The sequence below is a fragment of the Scomber japonicus genome, chromosome 23, assembly GCF_027409825.1.
Source record: "Scomber japonicus isolate fScoJap1 chromosome 23, fScoJap1.pri, whole genome shotgun sequence".
NCBI lineage: Eukaryota > Metazoa > Chordata > Actinopteri > Scombriformes > Scombridae > Scomber > Scomber japonicus.
The window spans coordinates 5,581,887-5,609,811 of NC_070600.1; the positions used below are offsets into that span (position 1 = coordinate 5,581,887).

General features: G+C 39.6%; 1 protein-coding gene across 2 annotated transcripts; it reads right to left on the bottom strand.

Annotated features, from left to right (window-relative positions):
- Positions 1-13,586: 13,586 nt before the first annotated feature.
- Positions 13,587-26,680, bottom strand: adm2a (adrenomedullin 2a). 2 transcript variants are annotated; one of them, XM_053344157.1, is made up of 3 exons: positions 26,605-26,680; positions 25,931-26,230; positions 13,587-17,581 (listed from the first exon to the last, which is right to left on the bottom strand). In XM_053344157.1, the coding sequence occupies exons 2-3, from the start codon at positions 26,026-26,028 to the stop codon at positions 17,164-17,166; spliced, it is 516 nt and encodes a 171-aa protein (XP_053200132.1). In that variant the 5' UTR covers positions 26,029-26,230; positions 26,605-26,680; the 3' UTR covers positions 13,587-17,163. The 2 variants fall into 2 exon arrangements, with proteins under 2 accessions (XP_053200132.1, XP_053200131.1); XM_053344156.1 differs by lacking the exon at positions 26,605-26,680 and having other exon boundaries at positions 25,931-26,389.
- Between the last annotated feature and the right edge of the window lie 1,245 nt (positions 26,681-27,925).

Below are 27,925 nucleotides of genomic sequence, written 5' to 3' on the forward strand. Positions count from 1 at the left end.
AGGACAAGCATGTTCCGATATTAAAAACTCACGTTTGGCTTCTGTGCCAGTTGTTCCACATGCGGTTCAAAAGTAAGACATTTATCTAACCAAATACCCACATATTCATAAGACTAAATAACTTCAATATCAGTATCATTAAAGCAGGATGTAAAGTAGGAAGATCTAAAATGAAATTACATTTTGTGTTGTCAGCAATTTGTACAAGTTAGCAGTTCTGCAGAGATGTGTTGATATATTGGAGTAATTATGCTGTTTACATAGATCGTAAATATACATTATATACCTGTGTAAAGAAAGGTGACAAATTAAAGGAAAAACCATCATAATGTGTATTAGTAAGGTGTTCAGCCACCATGTACTGCTAGAACAGCTTCAATGTACCTTGGCATTGATTCTACTGTCTGTGAACTCTACTGGAGGGATGAAAACTATTCTTCCAAAAGATATTCCTTCATTTGGTGTTTTGATGATGGTGGTGAGAGCATTGTCTAACATATCGGTCCAAAATCTCCCATAATTATTCAGTTGGGTTGAAATGTGGTGATTGTGAAGGACATAGCATATACATATTTTCATACTCATCAATTCATTCAGTGACCCCTCATGCCTTATGGATGTGGGCATTGTTATCCTGCAAGAGACCATTCCCATCAGGATATAAATGTTTCATCATAGGATAAAGATGATCACTGAACAACTTTGTATTGCATATTTGCAGTCCCATGCAAGCATAATGCCCCCCACCAGATCCCCTTTACTTTAGGCCTTGGTGTTCTCTTGGTGTGTGCCACACATGCAGTCCTCCACTTGTTGAGAATATGGTGAAGGATGACTCATCTGACCATGTCACTTTTTTCCACATCACTGTAGACCAGTGCCTGTGGTTTTTGCACCACTGAACTTTCAAATGTGTATTCATCTTTGTAATGAGGGGTTTATGCACTACCACCCTGCTATAATATCTAGCTCTATGTAATTGTCGATGAACTGTTCTTGCTGACAGTCTGACGACGTTCTGCACTGACATTCTCAGTCACCTGAGAAGGAGTTCTGTTTTCCTCACACATCAACTGTGTCATCAACTGTGCGGTGTTGATCTAAATAAAGATGCCACTTTAGTCACTGTTCCTACTGAAGCAGTAGCAGTCCATGTGACTGAAGCTCCTGCCAACAATGAACCCTCTTTTAAAGTCACCTGAGTGTTTTCTTCTTGCTATCTTGATACAAAAATAGAATCAACTTGACCTAATCAGTATTTGTATACATGTCACAGAGCATGATTGGATTGCTTAATAGTACCATGCAGTACACCTGTGTGGAAGCATCTGCATATGGTATGTGTTTCCACTCATTTATTCAGGGTTTTCCTTTAATTTGCCACCATCTGTATATATATATTTGTGTAAGGATGCACCTTGCTCTATCAATACAAGGCAATATACAGTGTCTACTACAGTTGCCCTAACCATATACAGCAGATACCCAGAAACTATCATTGTACATTTTAGAGTTGAAGAATTGTTCTTGTATTTAATAAATAAATCCTGTGGCGGCTGTGGCTCAGGAGGTAGACCCATCGTCGATTCCCTGCTCCTCCAGTCCATATGTTGATGTGAAGGTACATAACCTCAAATTGCTCCCGATGGCTGCACCAGTGGTGTTTGAATGGTTAGTTTCCCTCTGATGAGCAGGTTGACATTCTGCGTAGTAGCCCCTGTCATCAGTGTGTGAATGTGTGTGTAAATGGATAAATGTGACATAGAGTGTAAGAGTGCTTTAAGTGATCAAAAAGACTAGAAAAGCCCTATATATACTGTATATACAGTCCATTTATTATTATTTCTCATCTGTATAGTATTACATGGCTGCTCTAATTATTAAAGGATTTTTTATATATGGAGGTAGAGCTGAGACCATCAATACAGTATAGCCTGTGTTCTATATGCTGTATCCATGGGATGTGTTGTGTTTGGATGAGCTGGCTATGCAAGCAGTATGTGGCTGTTAAAGTGACTGCACCTGGAATTACTGATGGGTGTGTTCAAACAAATGCACTTTTGTGCCTATAACCACACCTAATAGTGATGTCACGGTGTAAAGAATATATAAGAAGAGAAATAGTTGAAAGTTCTGAACTTTGACAATGGCACTGAAGAAATTTTGGTTTGGTTTTAAACAAGTCACCATAGACATAGCAGAGAATCCAGTAATCCAGGTTTTCTGCTAATAACCAGTGTGAGAAAAAGGTTGTGGTCTGTGAGGAGGCTATGTGTGAGACTGCACGTATGCTGCTTCACAACTTCACAGCTGGCAAACAGACCAGGAGGAGCAAAGGCTGTGTGTGTGTGTGTGTGTGCGTGTGTGCGTGCGTGCATGTGTGTGTATGTGTGTGTGTCTAGGTGGATTTGGATAGGGGTGTGTGTGCGCGGGTGTGTGTGTGTGTGGAGCATGGTGTGGAGTCACGTTCTTCTTTGCGTTATGGAGACTCCAGATTGTGTGACATCACTGCCCGCCTGACAGGTTTTCCACAGATTAGTTTCCTCTGGTCTGTCAACTTATCCACTCTGAACTTTAGAGACACACACACACACCCACAGATACCACAAGTCTGGTGATTGTATTATTGGCAGCAAATCCTATGCAATGTTAAGTAAACTAAAAACTCCAGTGGTCACCTGTAGAAAATGAAACAACATTTTTGTGTAGTATGTGCCCATGTTTTATTCATTCATTAATCAGTAGGAACCACTGAGCTAGGACATGAGAAAAATAGACCAGAAAAGTCAGAAAGTATTGAGAGTCGAGCAACTTCTCCTACATGTCATTTCTTTACTAAAGTTAACACATAGCCTGAAACTAACATATTAATTAAACCGATGGTTCAGCATAATTTTGACCTAGCGTCATATGCACCATGAGGTCTATCTAATCACTGCCTCAGCCCTTTTTTTCATTGGGTCGCAAAATAGTGGAGTTAGAGCCATCAGCCGAATGTCTTAGTACGGGCACTAACGGGACCACCAGTGTATCTCGTAAATTACCCCACTAATAATGCCTGGATTGTTATCAAACTTCTACAGCAGTACAAATAGGGTCTTTACTCATAAATCGATGCATTGCAAAGTTTGTAAGTACACCAGGAGTTTATTAAAATAACACTTACCTGATGGCTTTTACTCTGCTGCTACTGCTAAAGCTGTAAACATAGTTGAAATATTGCGCAATCACTGAAATACTGTGTGGACTGTGAGATCCCGCACAACACATCTAAGGATCTGTGCGTGATTGCGCGATATTTCGACGAACCATCACTTTAAGCCCATTACTTTAGATAATTTAGTCCATTCCAAGCATTTTCATTTTTTCAATTTTTATTGAGCTCCTTAACCTCTCACAGAAGGACGTCATATTGCCAGCCCACATCCCATCTCACTCTGAATGATACATGACCTCCAATACTTTCTCACTTTGGAGTCTCTCATAGGCTTCTTAAACCTTGAATTCCCATGTGACAGTTTGTTGGTTCAAGGCTCTGTCCTCTTTGTTTATTATATTATTCCTGTCATTTTGATTACACTTTAAATAGAACTCTGCATGCTTTCTTTAGAAGCCAAGAGAAACTCTTCTTCTGCTTTCATTACTTTATATCCTGACCTTGTTAAATATTGTCATTTTGTTTGCTTATCAGTTCTATATGAGAACTGCTTTCCCAACACGTACTCTTGGTAGAGCTCCTGGAGTTGTTGTCACAGTATTGCATTACTTTTATCGCAAAAGTGTAACTGGCCCCAAAATCTCAGAGTTCAATCCACTTGGTAAAGACTAAAGAAGTTTTGTTTTCCCCACAAGCCCAAATCACTTTAGTTCAACAAACATAAAAGAAAGACAACTCAACTCGACCCGCTGCGGGTTTTACCACAGATCTACAACTTAAAAAAGGAATATCAACAGCGGTTCAGTAACAGGTATTATTTCTAAAATATATATGTAATGTTATAATGTTATATACACATATATTAGGACTGTTAAACTATGTTTTTTTTAAAAAACTGCAATTAATTGCTGAATTTCAAAAATTATTTGTGATTATTGTCAAGCAATTCACTGTATCTTCATTGGGAATCAAATGAATGCAAAGAAAGTTACTTTATGAACTTGACTTTTAGATTTATTTCAAATCAAAAGACGTGCAATGAGCCTGAGGTAACACAACGTCTACTTATTGTTATGCTCGGTCCTTAATCACATCGTGATCAACGTGTTAGCGCTGACAGCCGTAATATATAGTACAACCAAGCCCCCAGGAACAGCGCCAGGCTTTGAAGCCAATTTGACATAGTGGCCAAATTGTGTAATTACAAGGTCAAATGATGCTATTGTGAAAGAGACGTCTGTAAATGACTCGTTTCACTATCAGATCTATTTGGTTCGATTACATTTGGAAAATCTAGAAGAGCCACATGATTTAATTGTTTTATCTCCATTCAAGAAAGTTGGAGGGCTGGGTCATTTTAAACCCAGAAGTTGAACTTTTTTGGCTTCATGCGCCACTGAGCAACTTTCATAGGAATGAACGGGCCCCGACTCCAACGCTGTATCCAGTTCTCTTTATACATCCCTGGGTATATCTCCAGAGACAAGGCTTATGTTTCACCACGAGTTAGCTACAATGACGTGGACTTTACACTGCTGTCTGACACATGATAAGGTCGGATGATATGTTTGTGTTATTTGTGTTGTGTGTGTGTTTCTCTGCTATCCTCTGCAGCTGTGCACTTTTTTCACATGAAGTAATGAATAATGAGTCCATTTAAATGTACTGAATTATTAATATGAAAAAGTAATGAGTTACTTTACTAGTTACCCTTAAAAAGTAGTGGAATTACAGTAAACAGTTCGTAAAATGTTATTTCCAACATGGTTCAAGGCCTCCTGTGACACTTTTATTCCATCATTCATCTTCTACAGATATATTCCAGAGCTCTTTACTTCACCATTTTGCTCTCTAATCACATCTCAGTGCTTTTGCTTTTATATTTTGATGCTCCTCAAGCTCCTGCCTGTCATTCTGGAGCCTCATGACCTCAGTTGCCTCCTTCATTCCACCACACACCTCAATAGCATGTTCATGTTGGAGCTTTTTGCAGAGTTCCTCAATTTCTGGGCACAGTGCCTAGTTTTTGTTTGCTTGCATCTACATGTTCCCTTTTGATTTCATTACAACTGTCATTCAAGGTTTTGACATGTAGCATACTCTTTAGCTCCTGAATTTCTTGTCTCAAAGCATATATTTTCACTCGATGGCCTCTTTTGCTTCTTTCATTACATTACACATTTCATCCATGGTGTCACCTTAATTTTGGACATGTTCATCAGTTCTCTTTTTAATGTAACATCTTTTGCTATGGAATCCTTTTTCCCTGCTTTTGGCCGCTTCATGATTTTCACCGAACCAATCGACATACAGTGGACCCAGAGCTTTCAGAGAGCCTTGGGCATCTGAGGCCCCTGTTTGAAATTGAGCCCTATGTGGACCCCAGGATGACTAGTTACAGCTGGTAAGGTCAAATGTTTACCCAATTCATGCATCTCCATTCCTGAGCCCAATAATGTGCAAACAGCTTAGAGGCACATAACGAAACTAGTCTGAATGTTACGTAATCTTTGCTCTGCTAAGAATAATGGAATGCTAAGCTACCTAACAGCTAATACTGTTTTTTGTTTCAAAATCAATCAGATTTAGTCTACCATTGAAATTGCTTTCAACCATAGACTCCACACAAAAGTAAAGCTAAAGTATCGTGTTTTAAAGAGCTGCCATCTTGCTTGTGTAATGTCATTTTCAACCTAAGCCTGCCCAATAGAGTCGGGGAGGTGGGATAACAGCCCATGTCCTCTTAACTTGATAGATGACTGTTCCACCACCGAAAGTTGAGTACACTTTTGATACTATTGAGTAACATCTGCTAAAAACTACAGCTGTTTTAGTCACAATAGAGGCAAACCAGACCAAACCAGCCAGTAATTACAGGTGGTCGTGAATCATTTACGTCTTACATCAGAAACTACTGTGGTCACTCATCTCGTCTGCAGCATCTTACGGAGGTTTGATAGTGGCTGTCAATCACAACTGTTAATCATGATGCCACACCCAATTTTCATGTAACCAAGTAACTTATTAGAAACAAACTTATCAGGCAAATGAGCACTTGAACATGTATCAACAAAAGAGACAGACATTAAAAAGACAAATACATCTGATTGACAAGAGTCGTGACACTGTTAACACAATAGTTGGTAAACACTTCAAGTAAAGGCTGAGTACATTTTTAATACTATTGAGTAACATCTACTAAAAACTACAGTTGTTTTAGTCACAATAGAGGCAAACCAGACGAAACCAGCCAGTACCTAGCAGCTACAGGTGGTCGTGAATCGTTTGCGTCTTACATCAGAAACTACTGTGGTCACTCAGCTCGTCTGCAGCATCTTACAGAGGTTTGATATCAGCTTTCAGTCACAACTGTTCATCATGATGCCACACCCAATTTTCATGTAACCAAGTAACTTATTAGAAACAAACTTATCAGACAAATGAGCACTTGAACATATATCAACGTGAAAAGAACTGCTTAAAATGTCAGAAATCAATTTGGGGAAAAATGTATTTGATGTGTATTTTAATTTTCTTAGTTTGGCTCATGTCCAATTTGCTAACATGGAGAGGATGGGACTTATGACCTATACTGCAATGCACCACCAGGTCTGTGATCAAGATGTTTTGGTTTCATGTTTGGGCAACTGTCACAGAACAGATACACCATTTCTTCTGTTGTACCTCTGATTAAGTAGCTGCTCAAGGAGTGTTTGCTGCTGTAAATCCTCACTGGAGTACCAAATGTGTGTAAATCGGCAACTGAAAATAGTCGCCATGACGGTATTCTTACTTCTGTTTGAGTGACATTTACTAAAAACTACAGCTGTTTTAGGAAATCAAAAGTGAAACTTTTAAAAGATTAACGACTTCAGTGGGACCCAATGGGCTTGGGATAGTGTGAGACAGGGTAGAAAAAACTATTAATAGATAAACTAACACATTGCTGGCTTTTTGTCTTTTCATGGGATTTTCTGACAATAATAAAAATATAGAATAACACCCTATATAACTGCTCCAAAGTTTTTTCAATTTATTCCCTTGTCTTTCCCCCCAATCTGTGCATTCTCCTGAGGCTTCCCTAATAATTGTTATGTAATAAAGATGTTTTGGCAGGCTGTAAATAAAGCCTTAAAAATGCAACAACCCCTCTGACCCTTAAAAGCTGTGAACCTACTGAATGTCTAAATTTACACCACGCTATTACAGTCAATCACTGTACAGCTGCAGGGATATGGGGCAGGCGGTTAACTCCCCGAGGCACTCAGAGCATGGAGACAGAACGTATGATCACAGCGTCATGTCTCATTTTCCCCTAACATGAAACCTTCCCTCTTGGAATTTGTGACATGTATACCATATTCGTTTCCAACCTTCCCTCAAGGTGGAATTTTTGACATGTGTAACATGTAAGTTCCACCCACAAGTCCAAGTTTAAAACAGGCATCACTGTAAATGATGTTAAAACACATATGCCTCCTGTGGTGGTGTATTATTACAACCAGAGCCTGTTCTCTCTCTGTGTACATTCAAAATAAATGAAAAATGACAACAGGAATCCTTGTCTGTTCTTGTCAATGTGTACATCTCTTTGTATTGTCCACAGTGAGTCTACATGCAGCCATCTCCAGTAGTTTTTCTATGAATATTTGAATGTGAACTTCTCTGTAGGTGTTTGAGGCTTGCTTGGATCCGTATAACTGCCCTGTTATTCACCAAGGACACTAAGCTCTTTCTCTTGTTAAATTCCCGCCCTCCTACCTCTGCCAGGTACAGTAACACGTTCTTGCTCAAGCCAGTGACTCACTTCCATATTCCTGTCTCTGCAAAATCACCAAGACACCGAATAACTTGAGAACGTGATTCCTGAAAGGAGGTCAAGAATTTAACTGGGGCAAAGGGCAACAGTGATGGTTGATAAAATGAAATTACACGAGTACTCAGTTTGCTATCCATGCTCTAGAGATATGAAGAGATATGCCTTAAACAATGATTTAATATGTGTATAAAACTTCAAACAAAAATGGGCCTAGTAAATGGTGTAATATGGAGTCAAATGAAGCCATCAACTTAATTAAATACCCTTTGAAGATTCAACATTTGGATTGTGATTCAGATCTTGCTAGTTGATCCTGGGGTTTACTGTCTGGTGACTGATGAGATGTTTCCTGGCTGTGGTAGGTCACTATCTAGTGGTATATCAGAGTGCACCCCCGACAGAGAAACCTCTCCAATGATGGCTCCAAATGCGCTCATCCATGTCCGTTGTCTTGACAGTTTCCTGGCTTCCTCCTGTGGCTGCCATAGTATGTCTGGCAGCAGACATTAGTTTTTGTGGTGTTCAATTTCAGATCAAACTTTTTTTTTTTAAATTTCACTGAGAGTTATTTCTTATGAACGTACAGCTTTCATTGCACTAGTGATCTCTTGCCATGTTTTGCACTCTCCTGTATCGGTAACCCCACTGTGCACATTTGAAAATAAGATATTCCTTAGGTGGCATTTTCCTTTCCTTATTTTGTTTCTTTTCTTTTTTTGTCTGGGTTTAACATTACCCAAAAAAAATGCTATGACTTGGTGGTTTGCACATGGTACCTAGGTCTGCTGCCCTTATATAGCTGTATTGGAGTGTTTCCTTATGTTGCCTGACCTGCATCTAAAATCAGCATACACAGGTGAGTAAGAACTGACTCAGCTGTCAACATGTTTCATGAATCACACAAAGGATTTGCTCATTTTCCTGTTAACATTCATGCATATGTCTGTTTAGCCCTGGCCTGCTGGGATTAGTCTACTCTATTGTCATAAAAAGTTTTGCTACCTTTTTAGTTTACTTAGTCTCATCTGAGTGAATCACAATTTGAGGAGAAAAGCTCACTCTTGGCAATGCAATGTTTTGGGCACATTTTTGGGCACACTGACTCCAGTTTAAATGTTATAATGTAGACAATATTTCTTGCACAGCTACAGTGGATTCTGATAGCAGAAATGTTCTGTTATTGTAAGTGTTAGTATGAATTACGTCAGTCCCTTCAGAGTCAAACAGCAAGGCCTTTGACTTGATTTGGCTCCAATGTTCAGACATCCTCTGCAGGAAAAGCTGATTTTTAGACCCACAGTTGCAGGAAAGTGATGGTTTTTGAATTACCCTTTTATTGACTGTGAAATATGTCACCATCATTATTACAACTACTCTTTCTACTGAATTCAATGCTGTGCTGGTCAAAAAGGATACCGTCAAATGTAGGAAGTCAATAACTTATGTAGAGGTACAAAAGGCAGGTTGAGAAAAGTAGTCAGACAAAGGTGAATCCTGGTTTTGGATGTACTCTAAGTCTAGTTGCTTGGATCAGCTTTATAACTACAGTGCAGTATGTCAAGGTTCATTCACAGTAACAGCAGTACGCCATGTAAAAGTGTCATTGAGCAGCATCCTCGCTGTAATAATAGTTAATGTGAGTGCCGAGCCAGCAGCTGAGTAGCAGCAGGGCAACCGGGAGCCTTGAAACCAATCTCTAGCCCTTCAGTTATCTTAGTGTTACAGCCCAAACTGTTGTCAGCTGACCGATAACTGGAGTGCACACTGTTCTGTATATCTACGCTGACTGAGTCACTGATATGTAGAGACAACGTATCTAACCGTAGCTAACCGACTAATGAGCTACACTCTTATTTAATCATTCCTTCATAGTTACAGTAGCTTACTACTAGCTTAAATTTCAACCTTTTATCTAGGTTGTCCAACAAAATAACCCTGATGATGTCATCAGAGTGATCTTCTCCAGTCAGGCTTGACACTTCAAACGTATGAAAGAAAACCAGCGTTATAAAGAGTGGGCATGGAATTTTACAGATGAAGGCATTGGCACTAGTTTTTATTTGTGGGTCAGTGTTCTGGATGCATGAGTACACAGTTGACGTCCTTTTATTCATATCAATGTGAATGAGCAACCACAGAATCTTTTAGTTACACTTTCAGGACTTAGTGCACGTTTAGTGTAGCTGACAAAATGATCTGCTGTTTCAATCCTTGCCAGTTCCACCTAATATGAATATCAGCTACATTCCAATGATGTCAAATGTGCATACAGTATGTGCATTTATGTCCAACAGGTGTTTCAGTCCAAAGTACATGCCCAGACATGGGTTAGCGATAGAGTACATATCAGTGTGTAGTTGTTACATAAAACTCGACCCTGAGACGTGTTGTATGTTGGAATGCAAATGTTATGACAGTCTAAGGGGGTCAGTGTGGATCCAGATGCCTCTGCAGACAGGTGTGTGGGGACTCTGTTTATACACTCACATGGATGGACAGTGGCTGGTCTGAAATACTTTGCCACCATTTGGTATGATGAGGTTGTTATAGGTTATAGGATGGCTAGCCAATGATGAACTCTCCATGAATGATCACTCTGCAGTTATACATAGCATTTTAGCATCTTTCTGCCTGTTCTTTTGGTTGTATGGCCCACAAGGTCCACGCTAATTAACGCTCCTGTCTAGCAACATAAAGGAACCTATTTGTCTGCTACCTGCCAATTAATAGAGAAAGTTAGCTGGAGAACATGGGTGCTAAAGCTGGGAAGCTACTTAATAGTTAGTGCAGACAAAAACATACCTAACAGGCCAATTGAAATCAGCCTGATGACTGAGTTGTGTTTCTGTCCACTTGATTAGTTAAAGTCCTATTTTTTGTTTATAGCTCCGTTTTGGTCTCCACCAATCCTAAGGAAATATCTGTCTCTTTTGCTGCTAAATTTCATTTTATCTGCCTACTGTTTTTGTACTGGGCAGGTAGCTGATAGTGGTTTCATCAGAGCTTTTTCACTGAAGTCAGCTGCCTATGATACAGTGATGTGATGGTGGAGTGGTGAGAGTTAACATACGTTAAAGCTGTGGGCCTTAAAATCAAAATAATGAGATAAATTATCCTAGAAATGGCCCACAGAGCTTGCACTTAAATTCCTTCGCCGTCTCTCTCTTCATCCACTTTTCCTTCCGTAATGTTAGTGTCAAACCTCTGATTTACACTTTGTATATATGTCTGCATTCCACTAAAACATTTTACTGGCCTTAGGTTTGTGCAGATCCGCTGTGTGTAAAACGTTGTTGGATATTTCTGTGTTTTTCCATCAGGCAACATGAACCAGATCTCCGGCTTCCTGTGAGGTTAGAAATCACTGCAATAAGTCATCTATCTCCAGTCACTTGACCTCACCAAGAATTCACTTTGTGGTTTTCGGTAAGAGAGCTTTTGACGCACAACATCATTTATCTGCTTTTCAATAACTTGGACCTTGTTACTTTGTTTTGCTGACAAAAGGCAGGAGGGATCTATAAGAATGTTGATTTAATATAATATTAATTTCATTAAAACCACCCATAACTTTATCACCTCAAGACTTTGAAACAACTACAATCCTATATTGTAAATGTGAGAAGATATCCATCACTGGCATGTTACGCAATTTCTGCAGGTTGACATACATCAGCTGCAGGCAGGACGATATGACATAACTCATGCTAGTGGCCTTATTTTTTTGTTATTTAAATAGCGATAAAATGTAGGGGCAAAGTGATAACAGCAAGGAGCAAGGGCGAAACATAAACACTGAGAAGAAATGTGTCTTTCTGATTTGTGTAGGTATGTTTTAAAAGCCTTAGAAGGGCCTTGTGAAACCACCTCGAAGTGGCGAGAGGGAGCATTGCCATTTCTGGGTCAAATTCTGTCCCTTCATTGCAAGGAAACTTTTTTAGCATGGCTGTAGGAATGGCAGTCAGTCCGTCCACCTCTTTATGTTCAGACTAAAATATCAGTAACAACCATTGAATGTACTGCCATAAAATCTTGTAGATATTCGTGGTCCCCAGAGGATGGATATGGACTCCAGTGATCCTCAAATCTTTCCTCTCATTTAGTTTTTTTAGTGAAATGTCTTGACAACAATGGAATGGATTACCATGAAATTTGGTACTGATATTATTGGGCAAAGAGGATGAATCCCAATTATTTTGCTGACCCACTTTTAATTTGTTATCAAGCGCTACGAGGAGGCCAAAGTTTTTACGACCCTTCTACCAACAAACCCACAACGATAAGTGCCCAAAATATCATTTTATTTTCTTACAGTCATCTACTAAGTGTCTGTTATATCGAGAGTAGTGAATAAGTGGAAGAGGGAGTGATTTTTGACACAGTTCGTGTTAGCATTGTCATTCTGAGCATGTTGCCATGTTAAGGTCACAGCACCACCTATGTACAGAGGTAGAGTAAAGCTGTGTAGAAGATAGAAGGTGAAACAGGACTTACTTTACATATAAATGAAATACAAATATTATATAAAAGAAGGTGAGAAGTCAGTCCAGGTCACTAAAATACCCCTTTGATCTTCATCCAAAATATGAAAATGTTTGAATGTTGAACTGAGTCAAGAATCTTGGTATCATGTACATTGTCTCAGTTAGTGTATGAATGATATAAGGGCAGGTGACAAATGAAACCCTGAATGAATGAGTGGCATGAGTGGTAACTAAATGGCTTTTTACACACTATGGCCTTCATACTCACTGCTCTTAACCCAACTGAACACCTATGGTTCATCCCTCCCGTAGAGTTAGAGAGACTTGGAGGACCAAGAGCAAAGAAGCTGTTCTGGAGACACCTTACAGAGATATTTTATGTTCATTCCTCCTCTCATTTATCATCCATCTGTAGCTTCAGTGAAGTGGTGGAACAAGCAGAGCATTGGTATGTGATGATGTGGTCAATAAGTGTGGAAAAAATGCTTTCACTGCTGTAACTTTGAAACCACTTAAGGAAAGCTTTGAAGGGAACGAGTGAAACATTCAGATTCAAACGGTTAAATCAACCGAATGTTCCTGCTGCCAGAGAAATGGTTTCAAACTCAATAAATCTGCTCTTGAGTGGGAATGTACGCATTCTTAAAACCTTCCATGTCTTCCCTCTCCTCATTTTTACCGGATGCTGAATGAACCAATAGCTGATGTGCTGTTCACAAAACCCCCTGTCACTCATTAACTCTGTCCAGTCAGACGACCTTTACCGCTAATGTAGCTGCTGTCAGACCATGACCTGATCATATGTTTCTCAATGTTTCATTCACATTTCCCCCTGGCCCCCATTAGAGCTGTCTGTTTTGTCATCCATTGAGTTAATGATTGACTTATTTGGGGACAACTGGGTCACGGCAGTTTTTTAAGGGCACAGTAATGTGGAGGAGGGCGGTAATGAGGATCTTTTCTATCTTTTCTAAGTGTACTGAATAATATATCTTGCATTTTTTTAAAGAGAAATTGGAACCTCATTTGGGTATTGTGAGAATTTCATCTCTATTATGCATGCCTTTATGAATGCATACACACACATGACACATACACTGAAATCATGCTCTATACTCCATCTTACTACAGTATAATTCTTTATTTTACAGAGTGAAGGACATCGTCAAACAGTAACATTTTAACTACATTTCAGACTGTTTTTCTTTTCTGCCATGTGGTCACGTGTAGGACAGGAACAGTGGAAAAGATGAGATAAATAGTCTTTGGTGACATACAAGTATTAACATACAAAGATAACTTAAATACATAACTTTCTTTAAATAATTTGGCGGGATATATATATATATATATATTCACAGAGGCACGCAATGTTCACAGTCATCCTGACGCCACATGGAGTGCACTGACATCTTCAAACACACAATCTCAAATACATTTACAAGAGTAACCTCATCCATCTTTCACAAGTTCATTACAATGAGTGAAATTCAAGTTGTGAGAAACTATCGACACGTGTTTGCATTAAAGTGCTTTCCTGTGACCCTAAAGGAGATCATGTGATCAGTAAATACAAACCTACTGAGATCTACCAGGATCTACTGTATCTTACAAACCTAACAGAAACATTTCACACACTAACTCTGCACTCATTCCTGTGTGTCTTTGCAATAGAGCACGACAAGAGCTCTGGATGTTTTTCTTGACACGTATGGGGAGGTATTAGCGGTCGTGCACAGTTTACTCACACAACTTGATGTGACGCAATGTCAGACGTCACAAGAACATACTGCGCAAGAAGACTGGGGGCACAATGGACCAGAGCACAGATCAAACACAGGAGATAAGTGTCCTGATAAAGCAGCTCAAAAAGAAATAGGACATTTTAAAAAGTAGAGAGACCCACCAGGGTTTTCAGCGTTTGAAAAGCCTTTTAATGATCTGTCACGAGACATTGATTAGCTCCATTACAGCAGAGAGAATGGCATGTTTCACCTCAGCAAGCCTTTGAACAGATTAGACTTAAGACTAAGGAACCACCGATTATTACCCTGTGACCTCAAGGTGAGAGGCAGGATGGGGCAGAGAGACTAAATATAAAAAGAAACAGTTGATGAAAAAGAATTAAGCAAAAGACACAAGGAAAAAAATCAGACATACACGGATTAAGATATAAAAGAACACATTATTATATGATGTAGATCACATACTGTAAAATCACTCAATTTGTCAAGTATTGCCAGGTATTTGGTGAGTTTCAACTAATGCTCTTTTTTTTTTAGGAATACCAATTTTCATATTTGTGATATCATATAAAGAGCAACAAAGCCTAAAATAGATACTCCTGTGATTGAAAAAAATTATTAATTTAATCTAAGCAAAATCAAAAGTTGGCCAATAGTTTGGCCTGCATTCCTACAATAAAAACCCTCTGCATGTTAAGATCAGACTACCACATAGTAAAGGCTTGGAATAGATGTTTACAACTATGTAAATAATATGTATTGTAATTGTGTTTTGTACAGAAATGTGGATTTTATAGAAATGGTTGCAGTTTAAGTCAAATTTTAGGATTCATGATGAGGAAAGCCTGACCTCAGTTATTCTTGGTGTATCATCCACCCACCATTTCAGAGACAGACACAAATAGAGAAAGGGAAATGTCAGGCCATGTATTTTTGATCCTACTCTATTTTTTGTGTACATATTTGAAATTGGGCACTCATGCACCTATAATTTTGGTCCCTGTGGTCTCTCATTGGAAACCCACAATGTAACAGTAGCGCTTTTGGCCTCAGGACTAATTTAAACCCATTTAACATACTACATGTGAACAGAATTTCGTGTAAAGTACAAGGTGTTGTCAAGTACCGCCTATGGGAAATGTAAGTGGTAGTTGTCGTTTTGTTATTTATTCTGATTACAAAATCACTGTAATGTAGACAACTGTGTTTTATTTAAAGACTAGACTTGTTGTTAAGGGATTTGCAAATATCCAGATCCCTATTATGCCTTCCAACTGGGCAAGGTATGGAAATAAAGGCATTTGAAAGTCTTTCTCTCATTTGAAAATGGGGTTTTCTAAAAACCCCTGATTGGCCTCTGGCTTTTTTTTTCAGTCAGTTCATGCAAATTACATTTCTCAGATTTCCCCTGAATGTATCTTATGCAAACTTAGTTTTGGTTTTATTTGCCGAGTTTTGGGATTTCTGTTTTTTAGATTTCAACCTCCACCCCAACATATTGGAGAACATTGTATTCAATAAAAGTGAATGGAATTTCCATGGTGCTCATAGCATTTTATTATTTTTAAGTCAACTGTAACATCTATTACCAGAATAAGATATCAGCTTACTCTGTAAAATCTGCAAAACATAAGGTGAAATTATGGGAAATAGGATTTATTGTAATTTTGTTAAACTGACCCCTTTAATATCTGCATACTGCAAGGTTGCATGTCTCCAAATGTGTGGCAGCCATATGTCTTGCTCTTTATATTTATGTATTTTTGTTGAGTTTGCAGACCATGGGAGGCTCAGGGCCCCCCATCCCCTGTTGTGGCGGTACATAAGACTGAAGTGATTAGGTCAAGTTATTAAACTGCTGTCAACCCAAAGTCCTGACTTGCAGGGAGAACTTATGAATCACGTGAAAGGGCTAATATTTCATACTTGGCCTCCAGGGAGGGAAAATGCCTGCAGTGGTGCAACGGAGCACTGATCCATGGCTCCAAGGTTCACTTTGCCACCTACTGAGTCAGCCAACCAGCCACTATAATGCAACATTGAAACTGATCCTTTGTGAACTCAGTTTCTCTGTAGATTCCTTTCAAGGCACTGGGTAGTGACCCTCTTCTTTTTTCAGCAGAGTTTATGTGGTTAGATCCTGACTCAGACTGCTCTTAAACTCTGTAACCCAAGTACCATGGCGGGTTTCAAATGTAAACTGTGGTCCTGAAACATTAAGTCCTGCTGTGTGACATTCTTGGACCAACGTGGTATAAATTCCCAGTATCAACTGAAAACTGGACTGTTCCTGGGATGTCAGTGTTCATGCTGACCTTGTCTATGCAGGTGTAAAGGGACCTGGGAGTTCCAAAGTTGGGGGTGTGATGAAGGACAAAAAGGGGGCAAAAAAAAGGTAAAGGTAAAGAGGTAAAAGGGTTCATTGGGTCATTTCACAAGGTCTTTGGGGATACATTGGTTTTGACAGGGCTCTGGCATCGAGTGCAAGATGAAATCCACATTAGGGGCTTAAGTGTTTGATCAATGAGCCGAGGGATAACCACCGCTGGGGAGGTCAGTTGGCAGACAGGACCGGGCCATTGGATGGTGTTGAAGACAAGCCGTCATTCTTACATTAACAGGATTAAGATGTCAAACAGAGGCCTCTTGGCTTCTTTTGAGCATTCAGGAAAGACGCTGAAGAGGCCTGACGATCCTTCAAAAGGCAAGTGTTCTCAGGGTGGTGAGAGAACTCAAACAGGGGGTTATGATCTTGAATTTGAATTCTTTTCCTCAAATTCGTTTCTCAGCACAAAAAGTAGAGAGGCACAACAGAGTATAATTGTCACTATGAGATAGATAAACAAAAGTTATGTTCTACATCAAAATCTAATGCAACGACTATCAGTAATACATTAAAAGATAAATAAGTGGAAATATAGATAGACTTGCTGGGGGTATTTGAAGGAGTCAACTAACTCATCCATAACTATGGGGGCTCCTAGGGTTGATGGGGGATGAGTCTTCCCTGCCACTCTGGCCAATGAGCTGATAGAGCCGGTGACTGAGGTTCTGCACTTGGCAGGTTCCCAAGACGCAACCCACTCTCATCAGCTGGGCATGTTGGGGGTAATGGTGACCCCCTCTCGATCCTGAGTGGGCATGGCGACGAGCTCTCGGTGCACTCCGCTCACTCTGCGAAGCGTCAGTGGGCTTTGCCCATGCCAGGCTGGGAGAGGCTGTTCTCACTCCTGAGGCCGGGGGGTGTCTGAGCAAACTGGAAAGCCATTTTAGGGATTGGCTTGGTGTTGAAGAGGGGACGGCGATGTTAGTCTGGCCTCCTGAAGCCAAGGCTGTATCCTCTCTCTGGTCGGTGAGCTTGTTGAGGAGGTCCAGCCTAAGGAGAAAAAGGAAATCAGGTGAAAATGAATCCTGGATGTATGTGATTCTCATTCATTTACTGCCACTCCACCAATAACACTGTCCAAATACAGAGAAACATATGTTCTAAGTTATTGCTGCATACATGAATAAAATATAGATAAAACAGGATAAATAAGTGTGTGGATAAAAAGTCGATGTTAATATCCACTGGTCAGCTTTGTTACAATAACAACTTAAGTTGCAAGGGCAGCTGGTAATTATGCAGTAATCCGGTTAGCGGTACAAAGCAGCTTTGATAAACACATCATTTTTGCCTACTGTCTGAACACAGTGGCCCCATCCACGTGGACACCATGCTCATCTCTTAATGCACAGTGCAAAAGTTAATGGCTTTTCGCATGCTGACTAAAACAACATGTGCTCTGAGTCAGCCTCAATTATTACATTATACAATCAAAACCTGCACCTCGCTGCATTTTAATGCCCAGATGGGTTTCAGCAAACAGTAGCTATGGGAGATTTAGCAGGGCCAGCCAATTCTCCATGGTGCTGATGGGCTCCAGAGGAGAACAGCATCTGATGCTAATCTACTGTATGTGTTTTAGGATTATTTTTATTTTTAGGATTATTTTTTTATAGTAGAAAGTAGTTCCAGTAAAACCTGTTTTCCAGTAAGGTCTGTGGATTATTCATAGCAACCAAGATATTGTTTTGGGAAAGAGAAGTTGCGTATTAATTGTTCCAGTGTCACTTTTCATCGCTTTAGGCACCACAGACAAAATTTTAATGACTTCCATTATTTTGGGATGGATGCAGATATCACAAATCCTGATATCTTACAGTTTGGCCAAATAAAAACTAATACAAACCATCACTTAAAAAAATACTCCAGTGAGATCCTTTGTGAAAAATGGCTAAGACAACACATAAGACTAAATGACCTGTTAAGATGGACATGTTATGCAGTACGGTGGACCAGTGGGTACAGGCCGTTCAGCAAACAGTGCCGACCAACTCACCATCTGTTCATTGTTTGACAGAGACAGTTGCTTCTCACAACTTGACCCTGCAGCTCCTCACTGAACTGTCACTGCTGTGTTTGTACAGCACAGTGTGATTCCAGTCCCTGAGTGTTAACCCATCGCCACTGCTGATGCTGAGGAGAAGTAAATAGCAAAGTGCTGTTGTCCCTGGCAGCCAATGGACAAAAAGGACAAATATGTTCATTTTTAGAAATAGCTTCTTCTTTTGTAAATAAAGCCTCAGGGCAAATATATCCATGTTTGTTTTTCTGTGTTGAAGAAAAAAATTCTTCCACAGCATCAGGTTTGGCACTTTTTCCCCTTGTTCTCAGAGGCAGCAGCCACTGTTGATCTAATTATAAAAAGTGTGTTCCACTTATGAAATGCTGACTTGTATTATTTCACCACGAACACTGGATCCTTACTCATGCTAAGAGTTTCAAATGTGAGACATCAAAAAGCATCTGTGGTTACAGAAAGCTTCTCTTACAGTCTGTTCTATGGTGGGTTTGGGATTCCTCTCTGAAATGTGATGCTTTTGGTTTATTCAGCCAGTTCAGCTGCAAGCTCACTGTTGGCAGGTCTTGTAGTCTGTAGAAGACCTGCTGTCCAACAGTGGCAGTGGCTGAATAAATAGTTGTGTAATGCCAAACCACAGACAGTGGCAAGCACTATTTCCAGGACAGACTTGGTGTGCCGTGGTGCCACATCACCAAGTTACACCCACCTGGTCAGAAGTTACATTTGACTGTACTGGAAAGCTTCTCACATGGGTCACAAGGCCCTGCACCAACTTGCCCTTTTCAGTCTGACTTGGATGGGTGCCCCATTTGTACACTCTCATAAGAATGTTGGTGATAATTTATGTATTTTTTTATTCTGTCTTTAGTCTTCTATATACGACCAGGCAGAATAGAAATTTGTTGTGTAGGCTACTCCTTTTTATGTTTTGAATTCTGGACTTGAATAGTTCAAAGTAAGTGCAAAAGAGACTTATTCTGTCAAAAGTGGAAACACTTGTTGTTAGAGGCTATGAGAGATTAAATAGACAACCCTGTAGAGAAGAGGTTGTAATGTAAGAGAAGCAGCCACTTTGGAATCTGTGACATGAGCGCTTGGACCTCTTTATCGTTTTGGTTAACATCCTTTGGAGCTGAATGTGGTGCACTTATTTAACTAATGGCCCTATCAGAGCAACTTAGACTGATAAATATTGCTTTTTGTTCCTCAGTTTTGTTCCTGGTGAGAAATATACAAGTCTATGATGTATCTCCCTAACTGCCAGGTCAACCCAGTTTAACATCATCTCTTGCAATCCTCACGCTGGACTAGGCTTTGCAGTTTTGCACGTCTGCATCTAAGTCTACCCCAAATAAGGATGCTGTCCTGAGCCCTCACCATTCACCGTAACAACATCTGAACTTGCTGGCAGATGGCCATATAGACCATATGACTGTACTACAACAAAAATTACAAAGAAGAATACCTCTTGGAAGAGTGAGGATGAAAGTTACTGATGATGTTTGTTCCAAGAGGGTAGTTCAGGGTCTGAGAAATGAAGCAAAGGCATAAGTGCTTTAAACTTGCATTCTCTTTAATGGCCATCAGGTGGCGACTCTACTAGCTTAAAAAAGTACTGAATGTATGGAAGTCTATGGGAAAATGAACCTATTTCTCACTTGATTTATGTGTTCATTGTTTAAATTGCTAGTTTTAAGTCTTCTTCAAAACTGAATGATGTTGATTTTGTAAATTATTGTCCCATTTAACTTAAATTTGATGAGAAAACAGGGTAAGCTTTATGGCATGGCTACATTGTGATTGGTAAGTCACGACCCCAGACTCACAGAGTATAGGTGTAGACATAGTGTCGCTATTTCAGTGTGTTTTCAGTTCATGAAAGTTTGCCTAAAAAGTCTTGTTCAGCATTTGGTTGTTCAGTTTTTAAGATTTCAAATGCAATGGCTTTCTTTCTTATCTCACTTAAAGCCTGATATCTTTGATTTAATACAATTTAATATAGTACTTAATTCTGTAATAGTAAACAGGACATTAAACATTTTAATGCAATGCAGGGCAAAGTCAGGGACTAGTCCTGAGTCAGCCTGCCCAGAAGCAGTTCCTCTTCAAAAAGACTTTGGACTGCCATGATTGTCATCTAGGAGTTTAAAAAAAAGTGGAGAACTCTTTCAGTCTACCATATCTGATCTCACAAAATAGGCAGATTTGGCAATGAAGAGCCTAATCCTACATGCCAACAGTGATGGAAATCGGTGATTGGCAGACGATTAAAGATATCCAAGCTTCTTTGTCTTTATTTGTTCAACCCTCTTTGGTTTTCAATGCCTTGAATGGTCTTAACTTAAGAGCTTTGAGCTAAAATTCCTTTTGACTGAAGATGATTTCTAGGGATTTTACAGTTCGATAAAACACTGAGCTGATCCCTTTGTGCTGCCTTGTTTGGTTTTACTTCTGTATTGACCTTGCAGTGGGCTACATTGCTGCTTTTAAGGTGTGAAATCAAAGGAGTCTAATCATGATGATGGAGAGGTTCAGCTCCCATGAGAAGAGGTATGCCATCTCTAACCCTAATCCTAGATGCACTTCATGGTTATCGAAAAGCTGATGCTTTCCAAGGGCGCCCTTAATCAGGAGTAATTATGGCACATTCATTTGTAATCTCCCATAATAGTGGAGAGATTGTTGTTAGCATTGAGGACAAAAATAAATGAAAGGTGATTGGTTAAATACGAAACACTGGTCTTACTTGTTTGGTAGCACTTCCTCTTTCATAACCTCATCAGTGGGATATGATATGCTTTATACAAGCAGGAATTGACATTCAGTGTACTTAGAACAGTTTGGAAATGACACCAATTGACAGGCTTCCAAAGTTAAAAGCTACTGTATATGTCTCCTCTGAAACCCCATCATTGAGATGTGAGTAGACAAAACACTCACCATCACAACTCACAAAAACAAAAGCAGGCTTCCTCTCCTTTCACAACGGTGTGGCTTACTGTGTGGAGCAGAAACCTGCTCTTTAAGGATGTGGAGGGTGGAATTTAGGTCTTAGTTATTAATCCACACTGGAATTCTCTGCCTGCTTGGTCCCTGCTTTCTTCCTCCTACAACTTCAGCCTGGGTTTGGGCAGATTGACCCCCATGGAGCCTGGATATATGAACACTGTTTATGCTGTCCATATATCCATGAGTCCGAGCCAAATGTCTGTTTACAACATGCAACAAATTAAAGAAGACATACAAGAAGTGGCCTCTCTTGAGATGATTTACAATACAGAGAATCCTGGTTTCATTATGCAAGCATGAAAGTGGTTTTCTAAGAATATAGAAGGGATAAAGTGAGAGTACGTAGTTCGTGTTGTTCTTTCATGAGGTGTAAACATGTCAGAATAGAGATAGCAAATCAAAAAGACGGACCCAAAGCTAACCGCATGAGTGGAGTCACTCAGAACACACAGCATCAACAAGGCAGGAAGCCACCCTGTGTGAGATTAATTTAGTCTGTTTCTCAGGTAAATATTATGTTAAGAGTATCTACGTTGGACGTCTGAGACCCACACTGTTCAAATTACTGCTTTCAAGAGTTGGTTAATCATTTAATAAATGGTTTGGGGGGGAAAACATGACTTTATTTGGCCCTGAAAATGGGCAAACACACTTGTACCCACACCATATACACAAGGACTGGTTTTTCATGTCATCATACCCTGGTCCAGGCGGAGTAGAAGCAGATTGGGCTGATGTAAGAAAAGCCTGACCACAAATCAGCTTTACATGTCGTCTGTCTCGAAGCAATGGGCCACTTCCCACTTCAGGAATCTGTATTATAAAGCTGCTTCACTGCTAAAGCCATATTTAACTTGTTGTTTGGCTCAGACTCCGGCTATTTTCCCGTACAAAAACCCCTCAAGATGTTATGTAAAGCGACAATGAAGGGGAATACATTGCCTATGATCCAAGAAACATGCAATTTCTCCTTGTTTGGAGAGCTCCCATCAGGCATTGTAACAGCATCTTTGTGGTTTTTGTCGTGTCCTTATCAGGACACATCGGGACAACATGGACACAAACACAGAACTGGGAAGGATTACAGACGTCTGAGCTCAGACATACTCAGCACCCAAGAGGTAGAAAAAACCTGTAGAGTAGTCCTGTCTGTTATTATCAGCCTGTCAGCATGTGTTGGTAACAGAACAGGATGTGCTCTTTGGAGTTAAGAGAAGAGCAAGAATTTGCTGTCCTAATAAAAACCAAACAGGACATTTATTAGGGATGTGCAAAGAGAAATGTGGAGGATTGTTAGGCATGAAGGAGTGACAGAGGAGGGAAATATCTCACTGTATTGTCTAGAGTGAAATCTATTTATATAGGCTATGATCAGCTAAAGCACTGCTAAAGGTCTTTCCAAAATTGCAGTGCCCAACTGTAGGCCTTTAGTGAGCATGTTTACATGCTCAACAATACTCTGAGCTACTCATTGCAAGTACTCAATTTCATGTGAAAAAGGCCTCAAGGCTGTCAGAGAAGAAGTCCTACCACAAAGTCCTGGATTCAATTCCTAACTGTGTTGCTTTTGACTTGGATGGTTGGGCAATAGAGGACAATTGTGTTCATGGTTGGGAGGAGACGAGGGATTGTTAGTTTGTTTCTGCGTTTGGGGCTGCTCATTGGCTGGGGTGCATTGACAAATTGAGGTTGAGGTTATACCTTTTGGGTGAGGCTGTCCTGACCCTTCATACAGTCAAAAGCAACAAAAACATCCATGAACAGGGAGCTGGCCTTTCCACAACAGGAAAAAACCCTAACCCTAACCCACGCCAAAAAGTCATCAAATTACCCTGTTCTGATGAAAATCAGTAGGTAATGATGTCCACATCATATTCTGAGACTTCTTGAGAAATGCCTAAGTCAGGTTTATTTTAAGAGAGACTAGTTGGAGACAAGAAACAGATGCCCAACAAAATGAAACGAAAGCTAAATGTAATTGGAAGAAAAGCAAGTACAAAGAATCAAAACAATCTGAATGCCTTATCAGCAGCTATACTGGGGACTGGGACATTAATGAATTCGGTGGTGAGATATGGGACAGTTTAATAGCACAGTTACCACTGTATTCTAATAAATCCTCTGTCTCACCAACAGAGAGCTCTCAAACTCCAGTGACACTTTCAAACAAAGATGGGAATAATGGGGGGTTTTAGTGCTGGGCAGGTGTAATGAAGGAGGCCAATGCAAACATTGAGCGGATACAGGAGCCTTGCTTCCATTCGTTTCTGTTAGATTTCAGAAGCAGGTGTTCAACCGTTAAAACACTTACGGTTACACAGTCAATGACAAGTATGGCCATTAGCAAGCCCACCTGGAGGAAAAAAATAACCCCCTGATCTCCTCATACTGTTTTATTAGATCTTAAGTGCTTTCCTATATTCTATGTGATTACACTCATTGTTTACTGTTTCAGTTTCAGTTATTGTTTCTATTATAACTACAACACAGGCAATTATACTGTAGCACAAACACGCATCAGCTAAAGGGGCCCACCCAGGAGAATGTACTTCTTTTTCTATTCATTACTAATATTTACCCAAGGATTACTTTTTTATGAAGTTTGTGACAATAATTCTCTTGACTTCCAAGAATGCAACCCCACCCCAAAAGATAAATAAATCATGAAAATCACCAACAGGGGTGTCATATGCCCAAGTACTCTAAGAAGTTTAAATAAAGGTAAATGTCCAAAAAATTCTCCTAATAAAGAATCGATAGTTGCTTCTAACTATGTCACAGCTACCTCCAAGGACCACCTATCACACCACTGCAGTATTCATGACCTCTCAGTCACTGAGTGCGCCTTTCCATCAGATTACTAACAATGACCCAGCAGCTGTGGATCCAAAATCCACCAGAAGAGGGCATTACACACCGACTCATCCACATTCCTCACTGCTCCCCAACAGTGCAACTCCACACATGTATTGCATCGCTGGCAGGCCTCCCACACACACATCATGACTGTATGTTTGTGTGTGTGTGTGTGTGTGTAAATTGGACTATGAGTAATCACACTGGTTGTTTTGTTGCGGCCTAATATCGTCTTATGCTGGGCTATGTGATTAAAAGCTCTGCCACTTAAGGGATGGAAAAGTACAGGTGCCACTCAGTTCCTAAGAAAAATCTCTTACAATGCTGGTATTTCTGGCTTGGGACAAACTGGTTTTCCCACCTCTGAAATAACAGTTTTCCATGCAAATCACAGGGAGATTAAACTAAACTAAACCGCTATAAACAGTGACTCGTGTGACGGCTGCTGGCATCAAGAGTTGGAGGTGAACAAAGGTACAGAAAAGAGAGAGTCGTGATGAAAAATGTTAAGAAATTAGAAAGAAGTTCATCAAATACAGATTAACAGCAACAGGGATGCCAGTGAACTGATTACATATTCACTGGCAGTCAAATCTGGGTCACATTGAGCGTTGATCTGCTGTCAAATGCTCAATTTAAGACACATTTCACACTTTAATTCGAAACTAATCTGACCCATATGACCTTAATATTGATTACTTAACACTTCAGCCTACTTTATAGCCTATTTTACTAATAGGCTTACTACTATTAGTGTTTCTTTAAATAAGTAGAACTTGACATGCTCTTTTGGATGTGTTAAATAATAATCTTTATATGAAGCATCAATGCCAGTTTTTCCACAGCTGATCTGCTCTTCAGCAGAGCTTATCTCAAGGAGAAACTGCTTTATTGTATCATGGGAGAGCCTTTGACCTTGCTGTCTACATTATCTATTATCTGCCCGACACAACAACACACACAGCACTTTCACTTCTAAACACACATGTGATTTATACATGAACCAATGGCTAAATGAGTCAGCCTTTTAGTACGTGCATAGACTAACCAAACCAAGATTCAAACTGTAAATTAGATTAAAAAATAAATAAATAAATAAAAGGTGACAGGTTTGAGTCGACAGTGTCAAAGTCCATTGAAAAATAACTAATTTTTCAATCATGAACCAGATGCGAAGTTTAAACAAAGCTTAACAAACATGTACACTACTGTCATTGAAAAAGTTCAAGTTTGAACAATCAATTTAACACCCAATAACGACATTATAGCAAATTAACATTTAATAAAGAGTTGAATACTGCGCTTTAACACCAATCTGTGAAACTGCTCAGTGTGCAATATAGTCTAATATGGAAAAATGACTCCCAGGTGGATTAAGCGAGCTGTTTGCAGAGAGCAGCATCTTGGATCGGGTCTATGTGTTTAATAAAGTGATAATAAGTCCTGTCTCTTACCTGCTCGTGCCGGGACGCTCCTGAGCCGGTAGCGCCTGCAGCTGCTGGAGGGAAAGCAGGCTGATGCAATACAAAGTAAACTGGAGAGAGGACTGCATCTCCGGGCCAGCTTTTACTTTACACCCTCTCTGGGAAGGAGGGGGAGACCACACCGACTGGGCGCAGTTTAAATCCCAAGTGTGGGAAAAAAAATCAAAATAAATACTGCGTTTTTTTTTTTTAAAGAAGGAAAAACTAAATCCTCAAAGTGTATGCCGGATTCAGATATCCAGACTTGGCAGAGGAAACTGCAGATGAAACCTTAAAAAAAGAAAGAAAGGAAAAAAAAGGAGAAGTTAGAGAAAGTAGATCAATTAACCTGCTGATCATAGCCAGCAGAGAGAGAGGGAAAAAAGAGCGCACATTTTATTCCTTTCAGAGCAAATGGGCAACTTTTAAATCACATTACCTGCTCTTAAACCCACCCACCCCACCTCAAAACTTATGCTTATAGATCCTTACTTCATGACATCCACATAAGCTTCTGCACCAGATTCACACAAACTCCTAAAAACGTGCAAATATACACCTATAAACCCAATATGCAAATCTTTTTTTTTTTTTTTTTTTTTTTTTTTTTTTAAGTATTCAACCTGTTCAAACATTCTAATAATGATAATAAAGACAAGTCTTACCCTCTCCGATTATAACTCAAAATCTCTGTTTAGTTGAAGACTTTTTTTCCCATGTATCCAAACGTGTTGGTCAAGATCAAGTTCTCCAGTGTGAAGCTGAGCGCCTGCTGACATTGTGGGTTTAAATACCGAGTGGGCGGAGTTTACTGCCTCAAATGCAATTTCGGAGGCAAAGGTGCTGTAATGTTATTATTTCTCATGCTCGGAATATCCTGTACTCATGTGAACTTATTAACTATGGGTGGAAAGCAGGAGATAGGATTTTTTTTTTTGAAGGCAACCAAGATTCCACATACCCTGATTAAAAAGACATATGTCATGTCTATGCTTCATAATGTATCATAAAAGCTGCGTGTACCATATTGTTAAAAATGCCATAAAATATGCAAAGTGGTTTCCAAAATGAACAATGAGCACCACAAACTACTTTTAAAGTGTCAGAAGTCATGCAGGAATGTTATAATGATACCATAAGCATATAGACATTAAGCAGTGATACCATATGGGGTTTAAAATACATAAAAGTTCATTGTAGAGCTACACTATCTGAATCAACCACGTGCATTCCTACGAAAATTTACATCTATTTACACGAATTTCTCAAGCAGTTTGTCACCCAGACCAAACCCTTACTGCTGTCTCTTATCATTACAGTCAGCCAAGTGTGTAAGAAAGATAGAAGATGCAGGAATCTTTTCAAGTCCCCCCCAGCCCCCCCAGAAGTTTGTTGTCAAGTCACACCCACACATGATGAGACTTAATGATAAATTTCCTGAGTATAACATTTACTTGATAAAGTTTATTGCTGTCTCTGTCTCTGTTTACCTTGTAAAAACAACAACACAACAAGCAATTTTTATTGTATGATTTATTAAGAAGCTGTAAAAATATGTAGAATGTGACTTTCTTTCAAGTACAATTCCAAACCACTACTACCACAGGTCTAAACATGCATCTTACTACTCTGTTTAATGACTCAGATGAATCCTACGCAGCTCATTAATGAGTCCAAGCCTTGCAGAAGTTCCCTCCTTCTTCAAAAACTCTGTTGAGTGATGTAGCAATGCACTAATAATACATACACCTAATCTCAAATACAGTTACGCAACTCTCGCTTTTCCCAGAAGCATGTAGAGCTGGTTGTCAACAGTCGACTGGACGCCTTTCCTGGTAGTGGACTGACAGTGTGCCGCGCATCCATGTAAATAACAGAGTCAGTACAAGCAAAACACAGACGCCATAAAGGAATTGAAGAATGTTGTGTTTATTTTTTTGACTTTTCGCTGATGCAAAAAAATCATCTCAGGATTATAAATTGTTC

Bases quoted from the DNA above. Each gene is read 5' to 3' on its own strand.
- adm2a (XM_053344157.1), bottom strand. From the start codon at position 26,028: ATGCAGTCCTCTCTCCAGTTTACTTTGTATTGCATCAGCCTGCTTTCC. The intron at 17,582-25,930 runs GTAAGAGACAGG...TTTTCTCCTTAG, and splicing joins GAGCGTCCCGGCACGAGCAG to GCTGGACCTCCTCAACAAGC.